This window comes from Cucumis melo, chromosome 9, assembly GCF_025177605.1.
Source record: "Cucumis melo cultivar AY chromosome 9, USDA_Cmelo_AY_1.0, whole genome shotgun sequence".
In the NCBI taxonomy this organism is placed as follows: Eukaryota; Viridiplantae; Streptophyta; class Magnoliopsida; order Cucurbitales; family Cucurbitaceae; genus Cucumis; species Cucumis melo.
In genome coordinates, this window is record NC_066865.1 from 23,821,123 (window position 1) to 23,845,635 (window position 24,513).

The window sequence follows — 24,513 nt, forward strand, 5'->3', positions numbered from 1 at the left end:
GCGCATTTTGAGGTGAAGAGCCTGCACGTTTTAACCACTTAAACCCGGTTCGGTTTCTTCTCAACCGGTAGGCCTTCGTTTGTCCTTACCCACGCGCCTAATTTCTATATCATTTCGTAATAATTATGAGCCTTTCATTTATTTTATATATCTCTCTCTCTCTTTTTCATATTATTTTTATAGGTATTTTTTTTTTATTAAATGGATAAAAATAAATGAAAGAGGTAATTCCAAAATTCAATTCTATCACTAAAAGATGAATAGGAAAAGTATAAGAAAATAAGATACGTATAATGAAGTTTTTAGATAAATGTGTTTTGATGTTCAAATGATATTGCTTTTCGAGACTTTGACACGATCAAAATAGAGTCTAATAGTTTAACAGCTATGAGATCACTGACAAAACCGTTTGATAGATTGTTGAACTTTTGAATGCTTGATAGCTAGCGTGGCAAAAAGTTTTTCATGATTTGATCTACCAACTTATTGAGATAGATTAGACTTTGTTAATTTTTTTAGAGTTTTTCATATATATACTATCTTTTTTTTAAAAAAAATAGTCAATAAATGTGATTTTCACATCTTATTTTTCTTAAGATTTGTGATTGTGTTCACATCAAGCTTTGTGTTGATATAACAAATCAATTACATCTCAAATCTATTATTGTTCATAATTAGAACTAAAAACACACCTTAATTAATAACTTAATGATAAAAAAAAATACTAAACATTTACTATAAGTTGAAACCATCATTTAACCCCAAAGTTGCAAATATTTATTACAACTTAAAACTTCAATTTTAGCTGCAAATCTCTAAACTTTGATGAAGTTTCATAAATTAATTGAAAATAATTAAGTAAAATTAAAATTATGACATAATATATATAATAAAGATTGATTCAAAACAATTTTGTAGTTCAAAACTATTTGTTGTCTTTTTCTTCCTCGCTCTCATAATTCTAAGTTCTCAAGGATAACATAAACTATTTTATCACTAAAAAAAATTAAACTTAATTTTTAAGATAGAATCTTACTTTTATTCTAATGTTAAAGTAAACTTAGTTTAATGATAATTAATACTTCATCCTATTATAAACATCAGATATGCAAACTTTGATTGGTGTAGTAAAAAATATTTTTTAAATTGGATTTTCAAGAGTTAAAAAAAAAATTAGCTCTTGGAGCAACATGTAATAAAAATAATGCATATGTTAGAAAAAAAAATGAAGGGATTATATTACGAGGTTTTTTTAAGAATAGAAAAGGTTGATAAATTATTTACGTTTCATATAATAAAATCACCGAAAGATATCTTTGATTTTTCTATAAAGTATAAATATTTTATAAAATGTCTATTTTCACAATATTCTTTATATTTATTAATATATTATGAAAATAAATGATTTTTAGAAAGATAAAAATAAAAAAAAAATTATAATTATGAGAAAATTATGGAAAATAGGAGATCACGATGAAGAGTATTAAAATAATTGGAAGAAAAGGAAGCCTAAAGATAAAGATATTTTATTTTACTTTTTATTTTCTTTTTTTAGGTACCCATTATTTACGAAATGAATTTGGGCGCCTCCGCCGTCCCAATACATTCACTGAATCCTGGTGGATGCATTTCTTTATTTTTCTATTTTTGAAAATTTTTAATTTTCTTAAGTATATATTCTAATTAATTAATTTTACTAAATATGTATATCTAAATTTTGTAAAAAGTATATATTTAAATAAATAATAACAATCGAAAGTCGAAAAATTCGAACCATAGACATGTTGAACTAAGTTTTTGTAAAATAAATTTGTTTAAGACTTTCTTTTGTAAAAAAAGAAAAAAGAAGTTAAATTCTTTTCACCTGAACTATATATTATGGTTCTCATGTTTTTTAAATGAATATTAGAATTTTTAGTCTAAGTTTTAATAATTATTTTTTGTGTTTTTCAAATTTAATTTGATTTTTAAAAAAAATTTAGTAATAAATAATAACTTTTGTAAAAATGACACAAATTTAAATTTCAAAACTAAAGGAGGAAAAAGAAAAATCAAATGAAATCTAAACTTTTAATTTTGTACCTATAACTCTCTAAAACTTCAAATTTGTATGTAATAGATATATGAAGTTGTAAAACGTGTAATGCATTTCTAAACATTAGCTTTTATCTTCATAAAGTCTCTAAAAAATATAGACAACATGTGTGTTTGAACTTTAATGAATGTTCCTAATAAATCCACCCATTCATATATTTAATCAATTTGCAAACTTATTTTTATCGCACATTTTTCTAAACTTGTGAGATAAGATACAAAATTAAAATTGAAGAAATCTATTAAACATTTGTTAGAGTCTACAAACATATCAAACGTAAATTTAAAGTTGATCAGAAATTAAATCATATTTTCAACAAATCGACAAAATGTTTAAAATAAATTTTGGTCAAAGTAACTTGTGTTTGATAGCGATTTCGTTTTTATATTATATTTCCAAAATCTATGTTTCAATTTCTTCCATTTTTTTTTATTATGATTTCACCGAGTAGAATATAAATTTTCTAATGAAATCAGCATACATATAAATTTAATTTTACAAACCTGATAAATTTATATAAATTCAATTTGAGATGGTTTCGAAAGAGAGTGATATATTTATAAATATAATAAAATATAAAAATATGTTATAAATATCAAATAAAATATGATATTTTTTAGGGGTTTCTTTAAAAATACAACAAATCGACAATGCAGAGAACGAGAACAATTTCGAAAATGGAAAAATCCTATAGGCATACAATTGAAAATTAAAAAATGTTCAAGTCAACACGTGATTAATTTGTCACTCGCGCACATATTATATTTGGTACTACATAAATCAATCATGTACCAAATATAAAAGTTTCTTTATATTTGGTATACGATTTTTGTTTAAGATCTTTTATAATTGGTAATACCGCATAGCCAAATCTAAACGATTTTGTACCAATATCCTACAAATTTTATTCAAGTACTAAAAACTTTTATATTTGGTACACGATCTTGAACCAAATAACATTTTAAAATAATGGATTGAAAACAAACATCATGATTCAAAAAAAAATATAAAAGAAAAAATGTAGAAGAAGGGAAGAAATAAGGTAGAAAGGAAAAGAAAAAAAAATGGAAAGGGGAGCCAACCTGAAATATTTAAAAAAGATGATTGATTCTATAGGTTTTATTATTTTTTTATACGGATACCGTACATATTTTGGTATTTTGTTATATTTACAAAAATTAACTATTTTTTTATATATGTATATAAAAATATTTTTAGAGGAGAGGTATTTATTTAAGATAAAATTTTCAAAGATACAATATGTTTCGGGAAGGGTGTCTTTTCAAATGATTTTATGTGAAGAAATAAATTGGTGAGACCGGCAAACCGCTAAAACGGTAGAGGTGGGGAAGTGGGTTAGGTGAAGCGGGGGGGTGGCGTGGCGATCCGAAATCGGGAAAATAGTAGAAAGAAGTTACGACACGTCAGCATAATTAGCATAATCATTTTTATACGAGTCAGGCAGCGCCTCGTCACCGTTGCTTTGTCTCCCATGGTCCCCACTTCCTCCTGTTCTTATTGACTTCCACGTTTCTCTTCACTTCCCCCACCCCCCCCCCCCCCCCGCCGATTCCCGGTTTTTTATTTTCTATTATTGCCGCGGTTTTCCTTATTTCATCAACAATCCCCCCTTCCACGCGCCTTTCTCTCTCCTCGTGTTCTTCAAACTCCATTCCTCTTCTTTCCTTTTTCCTTTTTCTTTTTAATTTAAGATATTATTATTTTGTTTGAAATCTCGATGCGGCGTCGTTTTTGACGTCTTCTTTGAATTGAAATGAAAGAACGTTTCTAAAAGAAATGGAAGCAAATTAAGGGCTTAAATTTGGTTTGGCCCCCTAAAAAGCTTTTGGAATTATTCTATTTTTATTTTTATTTCTTTTCTTTTCCTTTTATTTCTTAAATTAAAACTTTTCTTCTAATTCTCTTTCATTGATTAGTTTGGAAAAAGTGAACAATTGACATGTTTCTTGGTTGATGTGGTTTGGCATACATAAATGAAAGTTTGATGAAATCTACACACTCGAGTCTATTTGATCGAACAAGCGTTTTGCTGAATAATATTATTCTTTTTATTAACTTTTTAATAATCCTTTAAGAACGATTTTACTATTAAAACAAATAAGTTTTGTTGTCAAAATCGTTTCATTAATTAACCTATTAGTTCATTGAAACGTTATAAACTAACGTCTATGTAAAGGCTTTCTCTACTGCTCATTTGAGATACCTCACAAAATATACTTTTCAAAAAGTTTTCTTCATCTTCTTTCTTTCTGTTTTGTTTTCAAGCCAAAATCAAAGGAGCGCTTGTTATTTTGATGCAGCTCCGATTTGAGTTTTTGGTTGTTTTATTCTAGGGCATCGTGGTATATAGTATTGTTTGAACTCCGAACAAAGCATGATTTGTGACTCAACATTTTCCTTATAAGTTTTTGTTTGGCAGATTTTGGCCACATACCTTAGGCATCCAAACTTAGATAGTTACACGCGAAAAGGTGTCGCCATTTACCAGAACATATTTTCATTATAGGCATTCAAGTTCACCAAATTAATTTTTCACAAGATGACCAGATTTATAGGCTTTCAATTTCTGTTCGAGCCTTCTATCCTAGGCATTCATGTTCAAACATCTAATTTGCCATTTGTTAGTTGTATAATGGGACAATATATGTAATTGTTAGTTTAAACATATCTCTACCATTAGAGTCCTGATGTTTTAAATGTATGATCTATATCGTACACCATATACGAACTAAGACATGCAATTTCATTGTGAAAGTAGTTTTAACTTAAATAATAATATAAAGAACGTGACTATTTGTTCAAACATATCTTTATTTTATTATATATAGATCACATCTACATATAAAAAATACACTTTATCTCCACTGTCGAATTTATGTAAGGGCTAGTAGACGTGAGGAGGTTATCGAATTTTGTATTTTAATATTAATTTTTTAAAGAATTCATTTATTAAGTTAGCCATTTGGGGTTTATTTTTTTAATTTTGAAAATTAAAGTTACTAACACTGTTCTCTTCCCTATTAACTTTTTGAAAGTGCTTCTGATAATTCAATATTCTTTTCAAATTAATAAAAAAAAGTTATTTGTCAAAAAAGTTTTTTTTTTTATTTACACAGTTAAGTAAGAACCTAAGAAATGCATAAGTTCCGATTACTATTTTCACATGTGATGTAATATTCTAAAAAAATAATAATCTAATGTTTTATTAAAAAAACTAGATATATTTTTAATTTTGAAAAGAAAAGGATTTGATAAAGTTTGATATTTTTCTTTTTGGAATGGGTGATGTTTACCAATAAATAAAAGAGTGGCAGTGAGAAGGCCAGGCCATAGCAGATCTTGAGCACAAAATTTTCACAGGATATTTCTTAAAGTAAAAAATTCTCCCTCTATCATTATGTAAAATAATAATATTTATAATAATTTTAGAAAAAAAAGAAAAGTCAAAAAGAATTTATTCTTCTTTTGCTTCTCCCCTTCTTGATCTTGCCACCTCACTTTTCTAAACCATTGGATTACCGACACCTCACCTTCATTTTCGCCGCCTCTATCTTTTCTAACACTTTTCTTCCTTTTAAATAATTTCTTTTCCCCTTCTCTACAATTTCTGTTCTTCACTGTTTAACAAAAAATATGGTAGTTGTTTCATGTGCCAAATATTACTATAATATTAATTTTAAGTACATAAATAAAAAATTCATCAAAAATAATAAATTTGATAAAGTATTTATAAAATATATTAAAATTTTAGATTATATTGTCGGTAAATATCTATCATTTATAAGATCTAAAATTGTGCTATAGGTAAAATAATATTATTTTAAAATTATTTTTATAACTTCTTATGCTTGTCACTAATGATTTATTTAAAACTAATATCAAAAGTTCGATCATTAATCATCCCAATCGAAATGTTTAAGGTTCAAATCTCCGTACTTTTATACTTAATGGGTTCATTTTTAATTTGTTTCTAAATTAACATTATTCAAATCAATAGAGTTGCACCAATCAACGTGATAAGATTGCAGAATATATTCTTTGGGATTGATTTGGGAAAATATATGTTGGTCCAATATAGAAAAAAAAAAAAGAAAAAAAAACTTGTAAGTATTTAATCAAATTTTGTAAATATTGGAAAACTTAAAATTTAAAAGGAAAGATATAAATTAAATTCAAAATTTAGGAATTAAAAATGGTCATGTATAAAAATTAAGAAAATAAATGGAAAGTAAAAAAAGAAAAAAAAAATTTGAGTGGAATCATTGATGATATATATTTTTAAATTGTATGAGACATTAATGATGTAATTATTAAAAATATAAAATATTTAATTAGGGAGTGCGTCAGAGGAATATGCGTACAAAATATTCGTGGGGGCTCTGACTCCCACGTGCCATGTCACATGCTAACGCCACGAAAACCAACCCCTAGTCCCCACGTCATCATTTTTCGTTTCTCCACACTTTTTAGATATTTCTTTTGCACTTTTTAGTTACGTTTCTATTTTTTCCTTCTTATCTTATCTTATTTATTTATTTATTTATTATTTGTTGTTGTTGTTTGTTATTATTGTGTCTTTCAAAACTAAAATGAGTATCTATAAAACTTCTACAACTTTTGAAATTTGCAAAATGATTCAAAATATTCTTGAATTGATTGAAAAATAACTTAAACTATATTCTTATATTTTAAATATAGCTAAATAAATAAAAATATTTACAAAATATAATAAAATTTTAATTCTATTAGTGTCTATATCAATATTTATCATTAATAAAATTTAAAAAACTTAATATATTTTATAGAAAAAATTGTTAGATTTTCTATTTTTGATAACCCTCCGTTGATAGACTAAATAGATGAAAAATGCAAATCAGAACGTTGTAAAATATATAAAATTCACAAATTTCAATAATTTCAAAATTCGTACTATTTAAGTTTAGTCAATGGAAAAAGTTATTTACTGTGAATAGTTAAAATTTTAACAAAATCTAGTTCTTGTATTACTTTTCTTCAAAATCTTACAAAATTTTTACTATATTTTGTTTTACATAAATGATGTGATAGACTATTTTTAAAATATCAAAACTAAAAATGTATTTTTTGAGACTTTACGTCCAAAATAACATCTAATCTCTTAAATCATAAATATCAAAAGTATATTTTAATTTTAGCCTACTCTAATTTTTTTAATTTACTAATTATTTTGGACAGAAAAAATGTATCATATCCATGATTTCACTAATTTTAATAATATCAAGAATCGAAAAATTATTAACCATCAGAAAACTTCACTAAAATTCGTAAAATTTTTTAAAACACTAGATCAGTATTGTTTTTTTCTTGAAAACCTTCTAAAAAAAAGTAGATAATAATGTTTCTTTTTAATGAATTCTGAAATGGAAACTTATTCAAAAAGCAATGTACTTTTAAAGTTGAAGGTAAAAAATAACAGAAACAATTATTTAAATTCTTGAAATTAAAAGTTTAGAATAAAAGCAAAAGTGTTGAAGAAGAAAATATATATATTATATTAAAAAGTGTTCATATGATATATAGTCAACAGTATTTGAACATTAATTCTTCAACCTTTATTTTATGTCGGCCAATGGCGTACGGAGAAGTGGAGAGCAACCCTAGTTGAGTTGGTTTTTAAAAGTTACGTTGGATAGTACAATTCATCAAAAGTAAACACAAAGAAACCTATGTGTCCTTATAATGTTGTCATTCCCCAACAAAAATTATATATATATATATATATATATATATATGCATATAGTCATATTCTTTTATCAGGACAATTCGTAGGGTAGAAAAATTGAATTTCTAATCTCCAATTTGATAATACATATATTTGGTTAGCGTTGGGTTTCACTCAAGTCTATTTGTAACATTTATTTATGATTAGAATGGAATGCCTCGATGCCCTTATTAGGGGTCCTTTGACACCATGTAAATCACACATGTGACCAACTCAAGTAAGGCTACCCAAAATGGTCGAGTCAAGGAGGGTAACCTATTACATTTGGTTTTAACCAAGGTGGAGTATAGGGTATAAGTAATTTTTCTCCTAGTTCTCGCATACCGTAACTATACACAAAAACAAAATAAAGTTTAATTAATACTTAGAGCTCTGTTGAGCATAACAAAACAAATTAGAAAACTATCATCTTTCCCTTGCTTAACTATACAATTAGTCGGTTCAACATGAAGTTAATATGAGATTGTGGTTGAGATTCTCGCATTGGCTTATTTGATTGATATAAGTTAATTTAATTAATATTTGTTCACAAATATATATCTATATTTTCTTCATTGATTAAATACTTTTGGCTTTGTTGTATCCTAGAAGAATATTCCCATAGTAATAGATTTTGTTTAAATAGATAGTTTACAGTATGTGTTCCTCAATTGATTTTGTCACATAATATAGATTCAACCAAATTTAATTATATGGTTTGTTTAGTTTAACAACCTATGACAAACACTAGATAACTTTAATTAAATTTATTTTATTTTCTTAGAGGCTCTCAATAATCCTAGCTTAAATTCCATCTAGCATCCATAGTTCCAAATTTAGGTCTCGAATCGGTTAATATATTCATTTTAGTTTTCAACGTGATCGATTTTATTCTCACAATTATTAAAATAATGATTTGTATTCCTTCAAAAACACCTCAACTTTTTCGTAAATATATTAGACACAAAATTGAAAGTTTAGAGAATTGTTTATGGGTGGAGTTTCGAGTAAAATGAAAAAAGAAAAGTAAAAGAATATGAAAATGAGATCCAATCTAAAAGAAATATCACAGCTCACAATCACAGGTAAAGTAGAGAGAGAGAGAGTGGTGGTTTAGGGACAGAACATATAGTGTACGGAATCAAAGTGGGGAAAGTGATGGGGAACTTGAGAATTGAGAACGAAAAAGAGAGACCCAATTCCACTATACTCTGTAATCTACAATCTATCATTCTTTTGTTTATTATTATTATTCACAATCACATCCACCAATTTTGTCTTCTCCAGCTTCCCCTTTCTAGAAAACTAGACTAAAATGAACAAAATTTGAAAATAGAAGACTTGATTAAGCTTATATATACATATCCAATAAAAAAAAAGAGTAGGTTGTTTAGTGTTGGGTCTTCTGACTAAAAAGAACATTTGGATTGTCATAGAAATGAGCTTATTATTTCATATCAGTTAACTTTTAGGGGAAAGTTTGTAGAAGCATGGTGGATTTAAGAATTCTTGATTGAGAACATATGCCTAATCAGTCAAAACACAATAAATGGTTTTACCTTTACAAGGTACACAAAAGAGGATTTAACATGAGACACATGTATGTAGAAACCTAAAACCCTCAACCAAAAGAGGTTATGTCAGACTCCAAGGAAGAAAAAAGCTTGTAGAACCACCTTAGGTTTAAGAACTCTTAATTAACCAAGTTGGTTGATGTTTTTTCCTTTAAGACTAATTAAAAGAGGATTTAATATAAGATATTGGCACATGTATGCAGAACCTTAAAACCATCAACCAACTTGGGGCAACCAATTAGAGGATGCCTCTTGGCAACAACCAAAAAAGTACAAAATTTATCAAACAAAAAATCAACTGAATAACTTTTTGAAGCTCATTTACCAAATATAGTTCTTAAAGTATGGAGAAAATATGGCCAACCTCTCATTGTCTCATCCAACAAGGATAAGAAGTCCAAAGCCACACAACCATTAGATTCTGAGACTTTTTAACTTTATATTGATCTGATTGAACTTTCTTCTCCTCCGCTCAAACTTGATGTGCATAACACCATAAATCTTTTGTGAGATATATATCTTCATTCCACCAAAAAAAGAAGAAAAGAAAGTTAATTCACAAATCATGTCAATAGGAGAGTTTTGAAATACTACAGTTCCTAGTTTACTATCTCTACTAAAGTTACGGCAGCGAAGACGAGAAATAGAACTCCTCCAACGTATGCAATAATCTGCAAACAAAATGGTATATGTTAGAATAAGGACTTCCTTTGTTTACGTAATTTCCAGGAATAAGAATATGCTCTCCACTTTTGAGATAAAAACAGGCAACTTGAGTTAGGAGCACAAGAATAAGAAGCAGCCTAGTAGGTGGGCCTAGACTTATTAATAGTTGCAAATCAGGAAGACCCAAAAGCATAAAACTTTCTTGTTCCAGAAAATTGTTGCGTTCAAATACTAATTGATGGAACCTTTCTAAAGCACATATTATGTAATGATGCAGCTAAATACAGCTATTAGCTAACTGACACTCGGTTTCATATTGTAACTTTGCGAGGGTGAACAAGATGAGATTTATTGGGTGCTTTATGTGAATGTAGAGCGGTTCAAGATAATCCCTTCTGGTTTACCATAATTCTTGACTGGGGTAAAGAACACACATTGACGACTGACAGCATATGGAAAATTTTGAAAAGATTATGCCCTGAATATAAGCAGAGAAATTAATATGGCTACTAGGATGGGAATTTTCATTTGCATGATGCTTTGGAATTCTGGAGGGGGGAAGAAAGAATACAGTCACAATAAAAATAGGACATATCCAGATTCCAGAAGCAAAAAAATAACAAAGGATAAGTACTACATTAATATTCTATTCTTTTATATATTTGATTGGGAGGGGGAGAATTAAAGAAAGCAAATGGGATTTCAAACAATAATTACTTTGGATTTTTTCCTCTCTTTTCTGGAGACACGAGACTGCTTTAGGACATTCAAAAGAGAAGTTTGACGAATAATTTTTCACTGATTATCCCTTCCTTCTAAACTTGTGTCAATAATTGAAAAGCTAAAGAAATATTTTACTCCTACAAAAACCCTGAATTTACTTTATTGAAAAAGTAATCATATAAAGGATCAATTCTTCTTTCTTTCTTTCTCTCTTTCTTTTTTTTCTTCTATTTTTTTTCCCTTCTTGTGCAGGGAATAACTGATCTCAATACAGACCCCTTCCCCCAAATGAAAAAAAAAAAAAAAAAATAGACAAAAAAAAAAAATGTTGTCATATCAGAACCCTGGCCTGGTTGGCCTTTCAACCCACATTGAACAATGAACAGTTAAAAATAGTGAGTTGTGTTTTTCTTTTTAAAAAGATGAAAAGAGAAAGATAAATAACCTAGAAAGAAGGAAATTCATGTTAAAGTTCAAATAGAAAAGCATCGAGTTCATCCACCTGGAGTATATAATGTGCGGTTGATGGTAGTGAACATTCATAAAAGGGATAAAGTGGATGAAGAATGAATGATCATCTTACCTTTTCTGATAAAAATGTCCCTAGCAAAGAACCTCCTAGAACTGCAAGCTGCAGATATATAATCGAAATCAGACCAAAAAAACTGGTAACTTGACAAATGAGTATGATAAATAGATAGGGAAGATTTGGTTTATTAGATAGACATGGAGTTTCATCTCAAAACTAATTGATAATATGAGTATCCCAGTATACGTGAGGTCTCTTCATTTTATTGATGTAGAATACTCAAGATGGTGCCCCTTTGAGCTCACAATTCTTGTATCAAATCCTAAAGTTGGACTCAACATCTGATTAGGCTGTAATATCATATCAAATAAACAGAAGATTCTATCTCAATACCAATTGACAATAAGAGGAGTAATCTTGAATCTTCCAAAGATGTGGATTTATTCATATTTTTAATGTGAAATCCTCAAATGGTACACTTCATGTATGTGTTGTTTCAACATGGTACACTTCATACATATATCTCCATTCATATATGTGTTGTTTCAAATAAGAAAAGCATAATTTGAAATTTTCTTCTATTGCACTCATCCACATAAACATTGTTCTAAATCTTCTAAATTGAAGTATCTAATGTGTTGTTTCTAATGAATTCATGGATTAAACGCTCCCCTAATAAATAGACCCCATTGTAGACAGGTAGACAAGATTCAACTTAATGTGACAACCACTTATAGAAGATTCGTGATTCTGTACACACTCAAAACTATAAAAATTTATCTTATAGATCGACTTTCACACTAAGTTGTTTACACAATAGATTAATATAATGTTTACACAAATGTAGGAACTGGAAGCTGTTAAAAGAAAAAAAGTTTACCAATGTTGCAACACCATGACCAGCTAGTGCACCTCCAATGACTCCAAGGGGTGAAGAAGCAGCAGCAAGGGCTGCATATGCAAAAATAAAATATAGTTTTGAGTTGAGATATAGAACGAAGCACTAAAGACTTAATTAAAAAGCTACAGTTTTGGTCCGCATAAAGATATTGAAAAATAAATTATTGAATGCAGAAAAAGAAAGCCAGTGCTTGTTTGGATCTTCCCAGAGGCTTATTCCAAGGACAGTTTTTATAAATGTTTATGGTTAATTGTTTATTCGTTATAAAGGACAGGTGGAAAATTGAACGCAGTTTACACTATTAACTAGTAAGTCTACTTCATTAGTTCTAATATTTTTTAGCCGAATCCCGATGTATTCCAAATTTGATGATCAACTCTTAATCTTTTCAAGATTTGGCCATCCTATCATATAAACAATCAAATTTCGAGATTTAGTATTAGACGGTTTCAGTAACGGATTTCGATACAATACTTGGATGACAAGAAAACAGCGAAGAATAGGTAGATTTCAAAAGAATTTCGATTACCAATGGTAGAGAAAAATGACTTGTCACCCCACTCAGCTACAAACACTAATGCAAAGGTGCTGACAACAGTACTGGCAGCAGCTAATATCCCGGCACCATTTCCAGAGAACTTGGAGACAGCTAATTCTGCCTGATTCAGATTTTAAAACAAAACTGTTATTTTCTAACATACTTTCAGTTTCAGCTACTGGAGTCCAATCACAAAAGTACATATGAAGAAGTGCTCTCCACCTTGCACTATAGTTTTCATAATTTGCCTAAAGTTTTTTTCATGTTTCACAAAACATCTTTAAATGTACTTTCATCAATAGTTTGAAAAGGTATTATGTACATGAAAAGTTAAAAACACTGGTAAGTGGTAGTCCAATGTAATGATACTAAAACCCAATATTATTTTTCAAAATAGTTTGAAAATGAATAGGATGCTTTCCTTTTCAGATGTAGAAAACATTTACTTTTAAAAGGAAAATTTCAAAGTCCATCAGCTTCAATCCTTTGCTTCATGCATTAGGAATTAAACGAATCTGCTTGGCAGCACATTGAACCTCTCATTACTAGGGCATTAAATATTGTTTTCTGTACTAGCCAGTACATATTACATTTATCTTAGGCCTCTTTCTGTATTTCATAACCTCATGGGGCTTAGCCATTCCACCAAGGATAGTCTATTAATTTCATGCCAAATTTTCTATTTAATTAGCTAGTATTCTCCTACAGATACTTTTAAGACATAAAATTCTAGTATATTTTCACATAAAAATCTTAACATTTAGCTAGTTTATACTTGCATAAAAACCTAACACTTACCTAATATAATTTTACCTCCATAGATATAGTATGTACATACAGTTGAGAATTGGTCAAGATGTAAAAGAAGGGTTATTTAAAGACACTGCAGCCGATGTCAGACATCAGTATAAGAGATTACCTCCTTCTGCTCATCTTCTGCCTTTAGTCCATCACTTGAGCTGGCATCAAGCAATGTTGTAACCCCAAAATACACCTGAAGTCAGTCAAAAGCATTTTATTACATCCATAAAATCATTTGGTTATTTTGTCTAGGTTTGTCTTGCCAATCACAAAATCACAGTACTCACCAAGAGACAGACAGCTGCAATATCATCGACTGGGAAATCACTATCACCAAGCCTGTGATCACATATGTAACAGTGCTAAAGAATCAAATATGTTGATGGTACATGGAATTTCTTTTAAGAGAAATCAAATTTTAAATTTTTCTTAAACAATTAAATTGATAAAAAGAATGAAAGTGTCCTAACCCGTAATTCCATTTAGGACCATATAATGTAAATCTCAACCATTTTGGATTAATTGTGCGTAACTTGAACATACAGTTTAAGAACTGAAACTCTTAACTTCTTTGTCCTAAAGATACTCTCATCACAAGGATTGTACCTGAATGGAAGAATCTCATCAACATAGTGAAAAGTTCGTCCAAGAAAAACAGATATGATGGTCATTGCCCTGCCATGGAAAAACACCTCTTCAAGGATTTGAAGATAACTTTCCGTGTCTTCATAAGATATCAACAGTAAACCCTTTTGTATATAATAACTATGATTCATCTGTTTTTTAATTAATATAATAGCCAGGCACAACAGGAGATGCTAGACTATCTTGTGTAAAGCCAAAGTCAATCCATGAATTATTTTTAACATAAAGATGATTTAAGAAAACCTTAAAGCATATATAGTTACAAGGCACCAAAATAAGGAAAATGCAAGCTCGGTAGTGTTCTTGCCCAGATGTCTGGTAAATAATTCTATTTCACATCGGATGAGATAACCAATAAGAATTTATTCAATGGGGTGTCGCAATGAAAGAAAAAAATACATGCTCGGCATATGGTGAAATTACATACGCAAGTGCACCAAAAGTTCCAGTAAAAACAATAGCAGCAGAGTTCCTAGCTGCTAGAAGAGCCTACAGAAGATAGTAAACATAGAATTAGGAAAAGCACCATATTCTATCATAATTAAGACAAACAACATGTCAGAAAGCAATAATTCAATCCCATTCATATTAACTCCATGTTCAGGAGACTACAAAGCTTCCTTTTCCCACCAGAAATTAATTTGGCACTTACTGCAATGAAAAAGGTCTTGTCCCCTAGTTCTGAGAAAAAGATTAGCAAAAACGCCTGCACGAAGAAAAAGTGATAACATAAGTATGATTCTTCACTTTCACATCATACTCCAAGCTTACATTCATTAGCCTATAGTATAGCTAAAATCGACCAAGAGTATTAAAATGTTATTTGCAATCATAGACGTATGCGTTTCAAAATTGTAAATGAGATGTCAATTCCACCAGGAAATCTCCACAGAGAAATCAAACTACAACTAGGCTTCCTTCAACATGAAAAAAATGCCGGTTCAAAAAAGTTACAAGGACTGATTTACTAACTGAAGCAAAACCTGTGCTAATATCACCAAGGTCTCCCAGAAGTGGAACTGACTGCAACCCAGTAGCAACATCGTCTGAACCAGCTAATGCATGCTGAGAGTCTTGAAGTATGAAGAACCCAGACAGGAGCATAAGTTTCAAAAATGAACTGCTGAATAAACTGCTAGATTTTTGGTTATCTGTATTTTCATTAATGCCCTCCGCTGAGCTGTACTTTGCTAATGGCTTTTCAGGTGCACGACAATTATCCAGAATAGTTATTGATTTTGTAGATAACTCACGGCTACTGTAGTCATGATGACAAAGTTCCTGGAAGACAATTTATCTCAATGGACGAGTATGCATGAAATGAACCTGAAAATGATACGTTTTACATGTGCATATTTTGTCCAACCAAAAAAAAAAAAAGAGAGAGAGAGAGAAGAAAAAGCAGAAAAAAGGCATATAACATCTAAAAAGGAACGTGTAGGTTGCTAAAAGGGATATAATAAACTGCATTCTGTTCCCGATTTTTTATCCCCAGAAACAATAAAAAGAGATGATTCCAAAGGGGTTGGTCGCGCACGATTACGTTATCCAAAATTACATGTAAACAACCTAAGAACACTACCATCCCACTTATATTTTTATTAGGAAGCAGAAAAGTATCTGGATGTACCTCGAATCCAGCCTAACAAATGCCAGTCGAGTGAATTGTTAAGTCCTCTGAACGTAAATTGGATTGAAAGAAAATGAGATTGCAAAAAAAAGGGAAATGGGAGAAAGTTACTTGGTGATCGTAATATTTTGAAACCACTTCTGTTTTGCGCCAAAACCACTGTTTGGTAGTTGCTGTCCGGCAGCAACTTGAAAACCTATATCAAAAAAGCAAAAAACAGATATCACAATCTATACCTTCGCTGAAGTCTGAACTGCATTAAATAAAGATTTCCTTTTTCAGCGAACATTCGTCAACCATTTTCATTTCCTGTTCAATTTTACAAAATCATATTGCCTATGGTAATGATTTCAATACCTTTCTCAACTCCCCCAAATTAAAAACAAAATTCCTTTGCTTTTTCTTGACTGCCCCAATTTTCCAAAAACACTAAAGAAGTATTATTAATATATAGCTCCATTTGCTTTATCTCTTAATGTGTTCAGTCTTCCAGATAAGTCTCGAAATAAACCAATCCCTCCCCACCCTCAAAAAAAAAAAAAAAAAAAAAAAAAAAAAAGGCACCCACGACAAAAAATGAAAACTTTTGCAGAATAAATGCAATCTACCCTAAAAAGGGAAGAACCCAATTCCGAAATTCCATGTTGTTTTCAGCTCAGATAGCAAAACAGGGACCGAATTCATCTATGTTCATATTTTCCTGTTTAGCATCAACGACAGTGAAAGCAAACAAATAGAGGAGTCCAGAGAATTGGGATTACCTGAAAAGAAGGGGAGCAGAATCATGAAGCGAGAAGCTCCGGCAAGGAGAGTTAGGAGAAACCAAACAAGTGGGAATGAATTTGGGAGATGAAGAAAGTAAAGGTGAATGAAATGCGAAGTGTGAAAAAGTTGTGGCTGGCATTATTCTTCAATCCCCTCCCTGTTGTTGCTCTGAAACAATCTTTCAGTGTTCAAAAGGACTGGAGAAATGCGAGTCCAGGATGAAGAAGAAGAAGAAGAAGAAGAAGAAGAAGAAGAAGAAGAAGAAGAAGAAGAAGAAGAAGGAGCAACCACCACTCAGTGTGGAGCGCCAAACACTCTCAACTGCACTTTATCTTTCTATCCGTTCCCATTGGGCCAAGCGGCTCCACACACCATTTTATATGTTGGTGTGTCCGTGTCCGCAACTCGGCCCGTTGGGGCAACGAGTTGAATTGTTATCTAAAAACAGTTAAATCGTGTACACATCGTTAATAACATATGACTTCTTTAGTTAATACGACGATGAATTTGATGTCTTGTGGTTGGAATTTGTTGAATCTTATATACCTTTGAATGTCGGATTTTAATCCATGTGCTTTTCAGCTCATTTTTTTAAAAACATATTCATAGTAATATTTTCAAAATATGTTTTAAATAAAACAATTATAAAAAATAAAAAATAAAAAATAAAAAATCTTATCTTTTAATAATTTTGTTTTAGAATCTAAATAGTTTGTCTATTTTTTTTAAAAAGCTCATTTCCAATATTGTAGTAGAAATGTTAATAAAATAAAATATTTATTTTAAGAATTGATATAAAAAATAGATAAATCATTTTAAATTATAAAAATATTAAAAATATCTACAAATATCATATAATTTTATAATTTATCGATGTTCGAATATTCATAGATTCATATCGTGTCTATCAATGTTCTTAATAGATATTATAAAAGCCTACAAATTTTTCATTTTATGTATAATCGGTCATTGATACATTAAACATGTATAAAACAATGATTTCATTAAACCCAACATTGAATGACGTGTTTAATATGATAATTTTTTAAAAAAAAACTTCGATTTAATCCAAACAAAATTAAAACTTTAAGAACTTACTACATGCAAAATTAAAGCTTAAATACCGACATTTTTTAGAGTTTAGAAATAAAATAAATACAAATATCAATATTCAATAACCTATCAAACACTCTAACGTTCATATGTTAAATAAACACCAACAAACTTTTAATTTAACCTTAAATAAAAGAGTAAATGTCACAAAAAAGTTAAAAACGGTAAGATTTTAATTTAAAGAACATAATAACGTTAAAGTAAGAAGTAAAAAACTCAAATTATGGACTCATATTTCTTATAAAACTATAATAACATGTTTTTAAAGAAAAACGACGTAGAATTTATATTTTTCAATCCGACGTAATAGTTTTTTTCTTTTTTTTTTTTCGAATCCTACTCAACTTTAGATTAAATTAGTATAGATTAATTCAATAATTAGTGGGTTGTAAACTCATATTTTGTAAGTTCTAAGTCACCCCTACTAACTCCAATTAACAGGGCGGTCACGCAAGTTGAGAAAGCAAACATTTTGTATATGTCAAAAGTTACTTTGTTTGATTTAAGGTTAGAAGAAAATGTATATTACAAAATTTAAAACATTAAACTTTGTTTGTTGGGACAGTTCTAGAAGGGGATGGCAGTTAATTTGTAAGAATGTTTGAAGACATTTATGACACATGATCGATCAAATCACAAATCTCAATGCATAATTAAATTCAACGGTCCTGATGAAAGATGTAGTTCATCAAAAGCAAACCCAACACGCCAGAACACAAAACAAATATATATCACATCACAGTTCCACAAGAAGGAATCAAGTAAAAACCCCAACTTTTCCCCTTTTTCTTTTTAAGTTCGTATATTTAAATACTATTAATTAGCTTAATTAAACCCAACCTTTTTTCTTAAGCTTAGGATTGATTAATCAAATCCAAAAAAGAAAAAAAAAAACTCTGTTTTATGCCATCTTTTGTTCCTTGTCAGAGTGAGAACACAGAGAACAAGTCCACGTGACAGTCTGCAGCAGTTTCCGAAATTTTATTTTTTATTCCTTTTGTTGTTATTTATGAAGATTTTGTTTCAAAAATCTAATCTTGTTAGGAAGGAAGGAATTTGTTGTTTTAATTAAGAAGATAATTGTTGAAAGGAGTAATTTTTTTGTAGATAAAATGTTGAAATAAATCATTGTGGGGGTGACCCCAGCTAGATGCTCAACAGGTAATCCAAAAACTTTTTCCACCAAACTTTTTTAGGCTACCATGGAAATGTCTCAGATCAGGCTCAGTAGAAGGCTGGCAAGGCAAGTAAAGAAGAGAAAGGAAAATTAAACAAAAAATGGAAACCCCACCTGAAAAAATAAAAACTTTGTTGTGAATTCTTAAACCCCAGAAAAAAATTAGGGCCAAAAAAAGGAATGGATGAGAGAGAAAAGAGAAGAAGAGAAGGGTTTTTTTAAGGAGGGGAAATGGAAAAAGGGGAAGTGAAGAGTGGGGAAGGGGGAGCAGAAAAGGAGGAAAATTTGGGAAAAAGGTTAAGGAGAGAGGTTTTGATAGGGAAAAGATGTGGACCTTGCACTCCAGTGCCTTCATGGAGGATTTGGGCTCCTCCTCAAGAGACCATCATTAGCCAAACACACCCTTTTTATCATAATTCTTGTTTCTCTTCTTCTACTTCTTCTATCTCTGCCAGAAAGCTAGCGGCGGCTCTTTGGGAGTTTCATCAATACCTTCCACTTTCTAAAATGCACAGAGCTTCCAATAATGGCGTTTCTAATGGTGATCCAGCTGATTCAAGGCTCATCCGCCGCCGCTACTTTCATCATCATCATCACTCTCATAAGGACAAAACCCTTGACCTTTCCAATTTTCTTGGTGATCCTTGCCCCAGCTCTCCTGAACAGGTTTGATTTTTGGTTTTTACTTCAAAACTTTGATTGTTGTTGATGTTTTTTATTTGGGGTTTTGGATTTGTGTTGTTTTTTCTACATTATGCATTTGCTTACCCCCCCCACTCCCTCTCTCTCTAGGGTACAATTGGGGAATGGATGTTCTGTTTTCTTTGAATTTGTTTAGTGATGATTGATTATTACAAATAGAAGGCACTGTAAAACTAATTTGTTTCCGTAGATTTGTGGATAATGTTTCTAAACTGTGTAATGATTGGTTTCCTTTTAGCTTCTAATTGCTCTCTTTTATGATGTTCGTTCTCTGTTTCCTCTTGAGATTTGGATACAGTAGCATTTTCCCCAGTGCATCTGTCTTTTTTATTAAAAGATCAGTGTTCGTCGAATGTGTTTGTGGCAACATGTTTATTTCTGTGGTAATTTGGTTGTTTATTTCAATGGGGTTTAAGCAGGTTATGGTAATGGGAGTCTGGTTTAGTGCATTTTACCCTATCTGTTTTGACTCATTGCGAGGAATATGTATGATCTAAACTTGGTTTTTTCTCCTTTATAATCACCGTTGAAGGTTATTTCTTGTAATTTTGCTCGTTCGTCTGTAATTTGTAATCATCTGCATCTTAGTTCTCATTGGTTTACCATCTGTTGCTATCTTGCTTGTTAAAGAGGTGCTATTATTATCTTCCAGTTTCATTTTTTTCAGTTGTTATTTTCACTTTTTCATATTTGAACCTTTGGAATCTACAATTTTAAGTGCTTATTGATTCAGTTATGCTTAGCATAAAACTAGTTTTTTGCGTAGTGAAAACTGATGTTTCCGTCTCACTTTTCACTGTGTGACTTAACAACTTATCTGAATCGTTATCTTCCTTTCCTACTTCCTCTTTGGGGTCTGTTTGCAATGACTTTCCAAGTACTTGAAAACTTAAGTCATTACAACCAGCGCCCAATCACCTTCCTCTCGATATTGTACATATTAGAGTTGAACTATTTGGTTAAGATTTTCTTTTAGATGAATTTCTATCCCCTGTTATTTGAATGCTCAAATGGAAAAATTTAATCTAATCAGTTGCATTTGTTTATTATAATTGTGTTTTTCTTTTCATGATTGAATATTGACCTTTGTGTCAACCAGGTTAGTACTTTTGGTTCTTTTTTCTGTCTTCTTTTCTTTTCACCGTTTCTTTCGTGTTCTTATTATTCATAACTTCCAATGGCAGCCAACAAGTGCAAGCAGTTTAAGGAGGCATGTTGCTGCATCATTATTGCAACATCATCAATCAATTGAACGGAGCAATCAAGCTCTTCAACCTGTATCTCCAAGCTATGGAAGCTCCATGGAGGTACAATTTGTTCTCTCTTTTTCATGTTTATTGACTTTCTTCCATTCTATCTTGTTGGCTATATGCTTTCTTGTCTGAGGAATTTGGTTCGTTGGACAAATAAGATAATCATTTGAAATCATTCAAGTCAAGGAAGTGTTATAGTGAATGCTTACCGTTCTTTTCAAAACTGGTAGCATAGCGTGAGAACTAACCAAAGTGAGCTGATATTGGCTTTCTTTAAAAAGTTCTAACATGATCATAATTGATACGATCGATTCTCCTTTGAATTGCACTTCCTTTCTGCATATTGTATACGGAACCATGATTGAGCAAGTACAACATTTCCTTTTGTGTTCTGTTTCCGTTTGGTTAAATAAAAAACTATCATCAAAGTTGGTTGGTCGTTATTGTACCAATATGTCTAGGCTTGTGTTCCACCACACAAATCGGGCTTGCCATAGAACTTTGGTATTCAGTCCGAGCTCAATACCTTTGGTAACTTCTTTTCTTGCAGGTGGCTCCTTATAACCCTGCAATGACTCCTACTAGTTCTTTGGACTTCAAGGGAAGAATGGGTGAATCACATTATAGTCTCAAGACATCCACAGAACTGTTAAAAGTACTTAACCGAATTTGGAGTTTGGAAGAGCAACATGCGTCGAATATAGCTTTGATAAAGGCGTTGAAAACAGAACTCGACCATGCTCATGTGAAGATGAAAGAGATGCTTCGACAACGACAAGCTGATCGCCATGAGATGGATGATTTAATAAAGGAAATTGCAGAAGACAAACTAGTTAGAAAAAACAAGGAAGAAGATCGTATCAAGGCTGCAATTCAGTCCGTGAGAGATGAACTTGAAAATGAGAGGAAGTTGAGGAAACGATCCGAGAGCCTACATAGGAAGTTTGCAAGAGATCTCTCTGAGACGAAATCTTCTCTTGTAAATGCTCTGAATGAGATAGAAAGAGAAAGAAAGTCTAGAATGTTATTAGAGGATCTCTGTGATGAATTTGCCAGGGGTATAAAACACTACGAGAACCTGGTGCATTGCTTAAAACCAAAATCCGACAGGATCACCGCTGGAAGAGCCGACCTTGATGGTTTAATTCTCCATATTTCAGAAGCTTGGCTTGATGAAAGGATGCAGATGCAGCAAGAACACAAAGAGACGAACGTCGGGAAGTCTGTTGTGGAGAAACTACAACTTGAAATAGAGAGCTTTCTTGAAGCGAAACGAAACGATACCAAGAATGACCAGTTAAAAGACCGTCGGAGTTCACTTGAGTCAGTTCCATTGCACGAGGCTGCTAGTGCGCCTCGAGCTGGGGATGATGAAGATTCTCAAGATAGTGATTCACATTGTTTTGAGTTAAACAAGCCAAATAACAGCAATACCATAACTCACGAAAACGATAATGCAGAAGATCATGTTGACGAAACTGGAAAATCAAACGATGTGCAAAGGAAACTTGGGTTTCATGAGAGGTCAAAAAGCCGTACTCCGTCCAGCTTGCAAGTAAGGTTTGAAGAACAGATGGCATGGGCAAGGTCTTGTATTGGAAACAAGAAGGCCCAGTTAGTGAACGTAGAACAAGACAAAGCCGAAGCACTGCTTGCTGAACCAAACAAACCTTCCAAGACCGAGAACTGTCAAGATACTGACATTGGAAGCAATGAGAGAAGAAACAATCACCACCCGATCCACGGCTCGAACTCAAGCCACATACTGGACAATCTTATCAGAAATCAACTCTCTTTGAAGGATGGAGACAACGCCCATCCTGAAGATACTTATGGTGAGGCCTCCTGCAGCAACTCAGGGTGGAGGAATCAAGCAAGTCCAGTGAGACAGTGGACAGTAGCGGCCCCAGAGATCAACACGACACAGTCATCGTCTTTGAAATTGCCTCCCGGACTAAAGGAGAACACTCTTCATGCTAAGCTTCTCGAAGCAAGGTCGAAAGGGACTCGATCACGGTTAAAACTTTTCAAGTAATTTGTTTATACAACTGAGGAGACTTTGGTTGACTGGTGGTTTCTTAGCCTTGCTGGTGTAGGAATGCTTTTTTTTTTTTTTTTTTTTTTTTGTAGTGCTTTGGTGATATCACTCTCCTTTTGAATCCTTTTTTATGGTATCTCAATAGTACAGTTTTACCTTCCACTTCAGCAAAATGCAAGGATTGGTATATTAGTTGGAGGAGCAAGTGTAATGTTATTACCTTTTCTTTTATATATAGTTGCACGATTTAAATGGAGATCAAGACCCTTAAAGCAAATTTGTATAAAAGCCTTAGAGGTGAAGGGGAGAGATTTTTTTCTTTGACAAAGTGCAAAACCCACCTGCAGCCTTTGTAACATTAAGGGTGATATTTAATACCCAAATATAGTTGGATGTGTTTATTAGAGCTTGTTCCTGGAAGGTCAACATTAAATAGAGGTTGAAACATACCTTTTCTTAGCAACAATAAATGGTATTTGGAAACCAAACTTTTTATTGTAATAATAAATGTTAGATTAGATTGGTTTAAGTGAGATTTAATGTATATTACTTTCTAAAGTTTATTCATTTGGGGGATTATAGGGGGTGGGGTGGGGGTAGTGGAGATCATCTTCCCTTCATTTCAATTGATTGAACATTATTTCACAAAATAAACTAATGTCTATTTTTTCCTAAAAAAAAAGAGTAAAATTGAATGTTTATTTTACATAATTTGGCTTCAACTTTTAACCTTTAATCTTGTTTATCGCACTTCGTCAATTTTGTTTACTTATCTATACGTGGACTGAATCAATATTTTCGTTGTGTTCTAAAAAAATCTATAAAACATAAAAAAATAAACAACAAAATGTCACGGACATAGTAGAAACAATGAAAAATAAATAAAATACAAATTTCCAAAAAAAAAAAGCAAATTATAAAATATTTATTTACTATTTTAAATTTATTTTTAAAATTTCCTATTTTATTAGAAAAATAGAGAAATTGTCAAAATATTTACCCTTAAAATAATAAACCGAAAAGAAAATTCAATTAAGATAAAAAGAAAAAATATAAAACTTTGGGCTGATCACTTTATATAAATAAGAATGAATAAGTAAATGGCGGCAAGCTAAGAACTATATATAATAACACAAAGGATTGGATTTTGTGACATTGGGAATCCTCCCATCCAAATTTAGTACTCTCCATACTTACCCAATACTGCCACAACTTGACAAAAACTAAAACAAAAACTTAAATAATCTAACCAACTTAATTTATTCAATAACCTTATAAACTAAATAATAAAATCAATTTAATTCAAAAGAAAAAAGAAAGGGAAAGAATATACTATAAACATCAATAGAACTAGTCAAAATAAGCAAGTTGGTTGTGTAGAAGTTTGAAACATTACCAAATTTTACAATATGTTACTTTACTAGAATAACATATTAGTTTGAATCTTCTATATTGATTTTGAAGCACTTTCCTTACAGAAAAAAAATTAGCCAATGATTTAGGGCTTTTGAGTTTCATTATGGGATTATTTAATTCTTATAGTTTAATTCATAATGATTTTAAAAACCCTAATGTTAAGAATTTTGCATATTTGTTTTATTT

At 30.9% G+C, this 24,513-nt stretch overlaps 2 protein-coding genes across 4 annotated transcripts; one reads left to right on the plus strand and one right to left on the minus strand.

Moving 5' to 3' along the window:
* Positions 1 to 9,708: 9,708 nt before the first annotated feature.
* Positions 9,709 to 16,972, minus strand: LOC103482799 (protein PAM71, chloroplastic). 3 transcript variants are annotated; one of them, XM_008439135.3, is made up of 12 exons: positions 16,625 to 16,972; positions 15,975 to 16,059; positions 15,206 to 15,514; positions 14,886 to 14,939; positions 14,661 to 14,722; positions 14,195 to 14,263; positions 13,876 to 13,927; positions 13,707 to 13,781; positions 12,779 to 12,908; positions 12,229 to 12,299; positions 11,403 to 11,450; positions 9,709 to 10,101 (listed from the first exon to the last, which is right to left on the minus strand). In XM_008439135.3, exons 1-12 carry the CDS (start codon positions 16,765 to 16,767, stop codon positions 10,030 to 10,032), a joined length of 1,170 nt encoding a protein of 389 aa, XP_008437357.2. In that variant the 5' UTR covers positions 16,768 to 16,972; the 3' UTR covers positions 9,709 to 10,029. The 3 variants fall into 3 exon arrangements, with proteins under 3 accessions (XP_008437357.2, XP_008437361.2, XP_008437359.2); XM_008439139.3 differs by having other exon boundaries at positions 15,217 to 15,559; positions 16,625 to 16,675; XM_008439137.3 differs by having other exon boundaries at positions 15,206 to 15,559; positions 16,625 to 16,673.
* Positions 16,973 to 18,792: 1,820 nt separating this feature from the next.
* On the plus strand, positions 18,793 to 23,167 carry LOC103482800 (uncharacterized protein At5g41620). The gene is made up of 3 exons (XM_008439140.3): positions 18,793 to 19,584; positions 20,805 to 20,927; positions 21,424 to 23,167. The coding sequence occupies exons 1-3, from the start codon at positions 19,150 to 19,152 to the stop codon at positions 22,906 to 22,908; spliced, it is 2,043 nt and encodes a 680-aa protein (XP_008437362.2). The 5' UTR covers positions 18,793 to 19,149; the 3' UTR covers positions 22,909 to 23,167.
* The last annotated feature ends 1,346 nt before the right edge of the window (positions 23,168 to 24,513 follow it).

Bases quoted from the DNA above. Each gene is read 5' to 3' on its own strand.
- LOC103482799 (XM_008439135.3), bottom strand. From the start codon at position 16,767: ATGCCAGCCACAACTTTTTCACACTTCGCATTTCATTCACCTTTACTT. The intron at 15,515-15,974 runs GTAACTTTCTCC...ATTGTCTTCCAG, and splicing joins CAAAATATTACGATCACCAA to GAACTTTGTCATCATGACTA. The intron at 14,940-15,205 runs GTTAGTAAATCA...TTCTTCGTGCAG, and splicing joins TTAGCACAGGTTTTGCTTCA to GCGTTTTTGCTAATCTTTTT.
- LOC103482800 (XM_008439140.3), top strand. From the start codon at position 19,150: ATGGAAAAAGGGGAAGTGAAGAGTGGGGAAGGGGGAGCAGAAAAGGAG. The intron at 19,585-20,804 runs GTTTGATTTTTG...TTCCAATGGCAG, and splicing joins GCCCCAGCTCTCCTGAACAG to CCAACAAGTGCAAGCAGTTT. The intron at 20,928-21,423 runs GTACAATTTGTT...CTTTTCTTGCAG, and splicing joins GCTATGGAAGCTCCATGGAG to GTGGCTCCTTATAACCCTGC.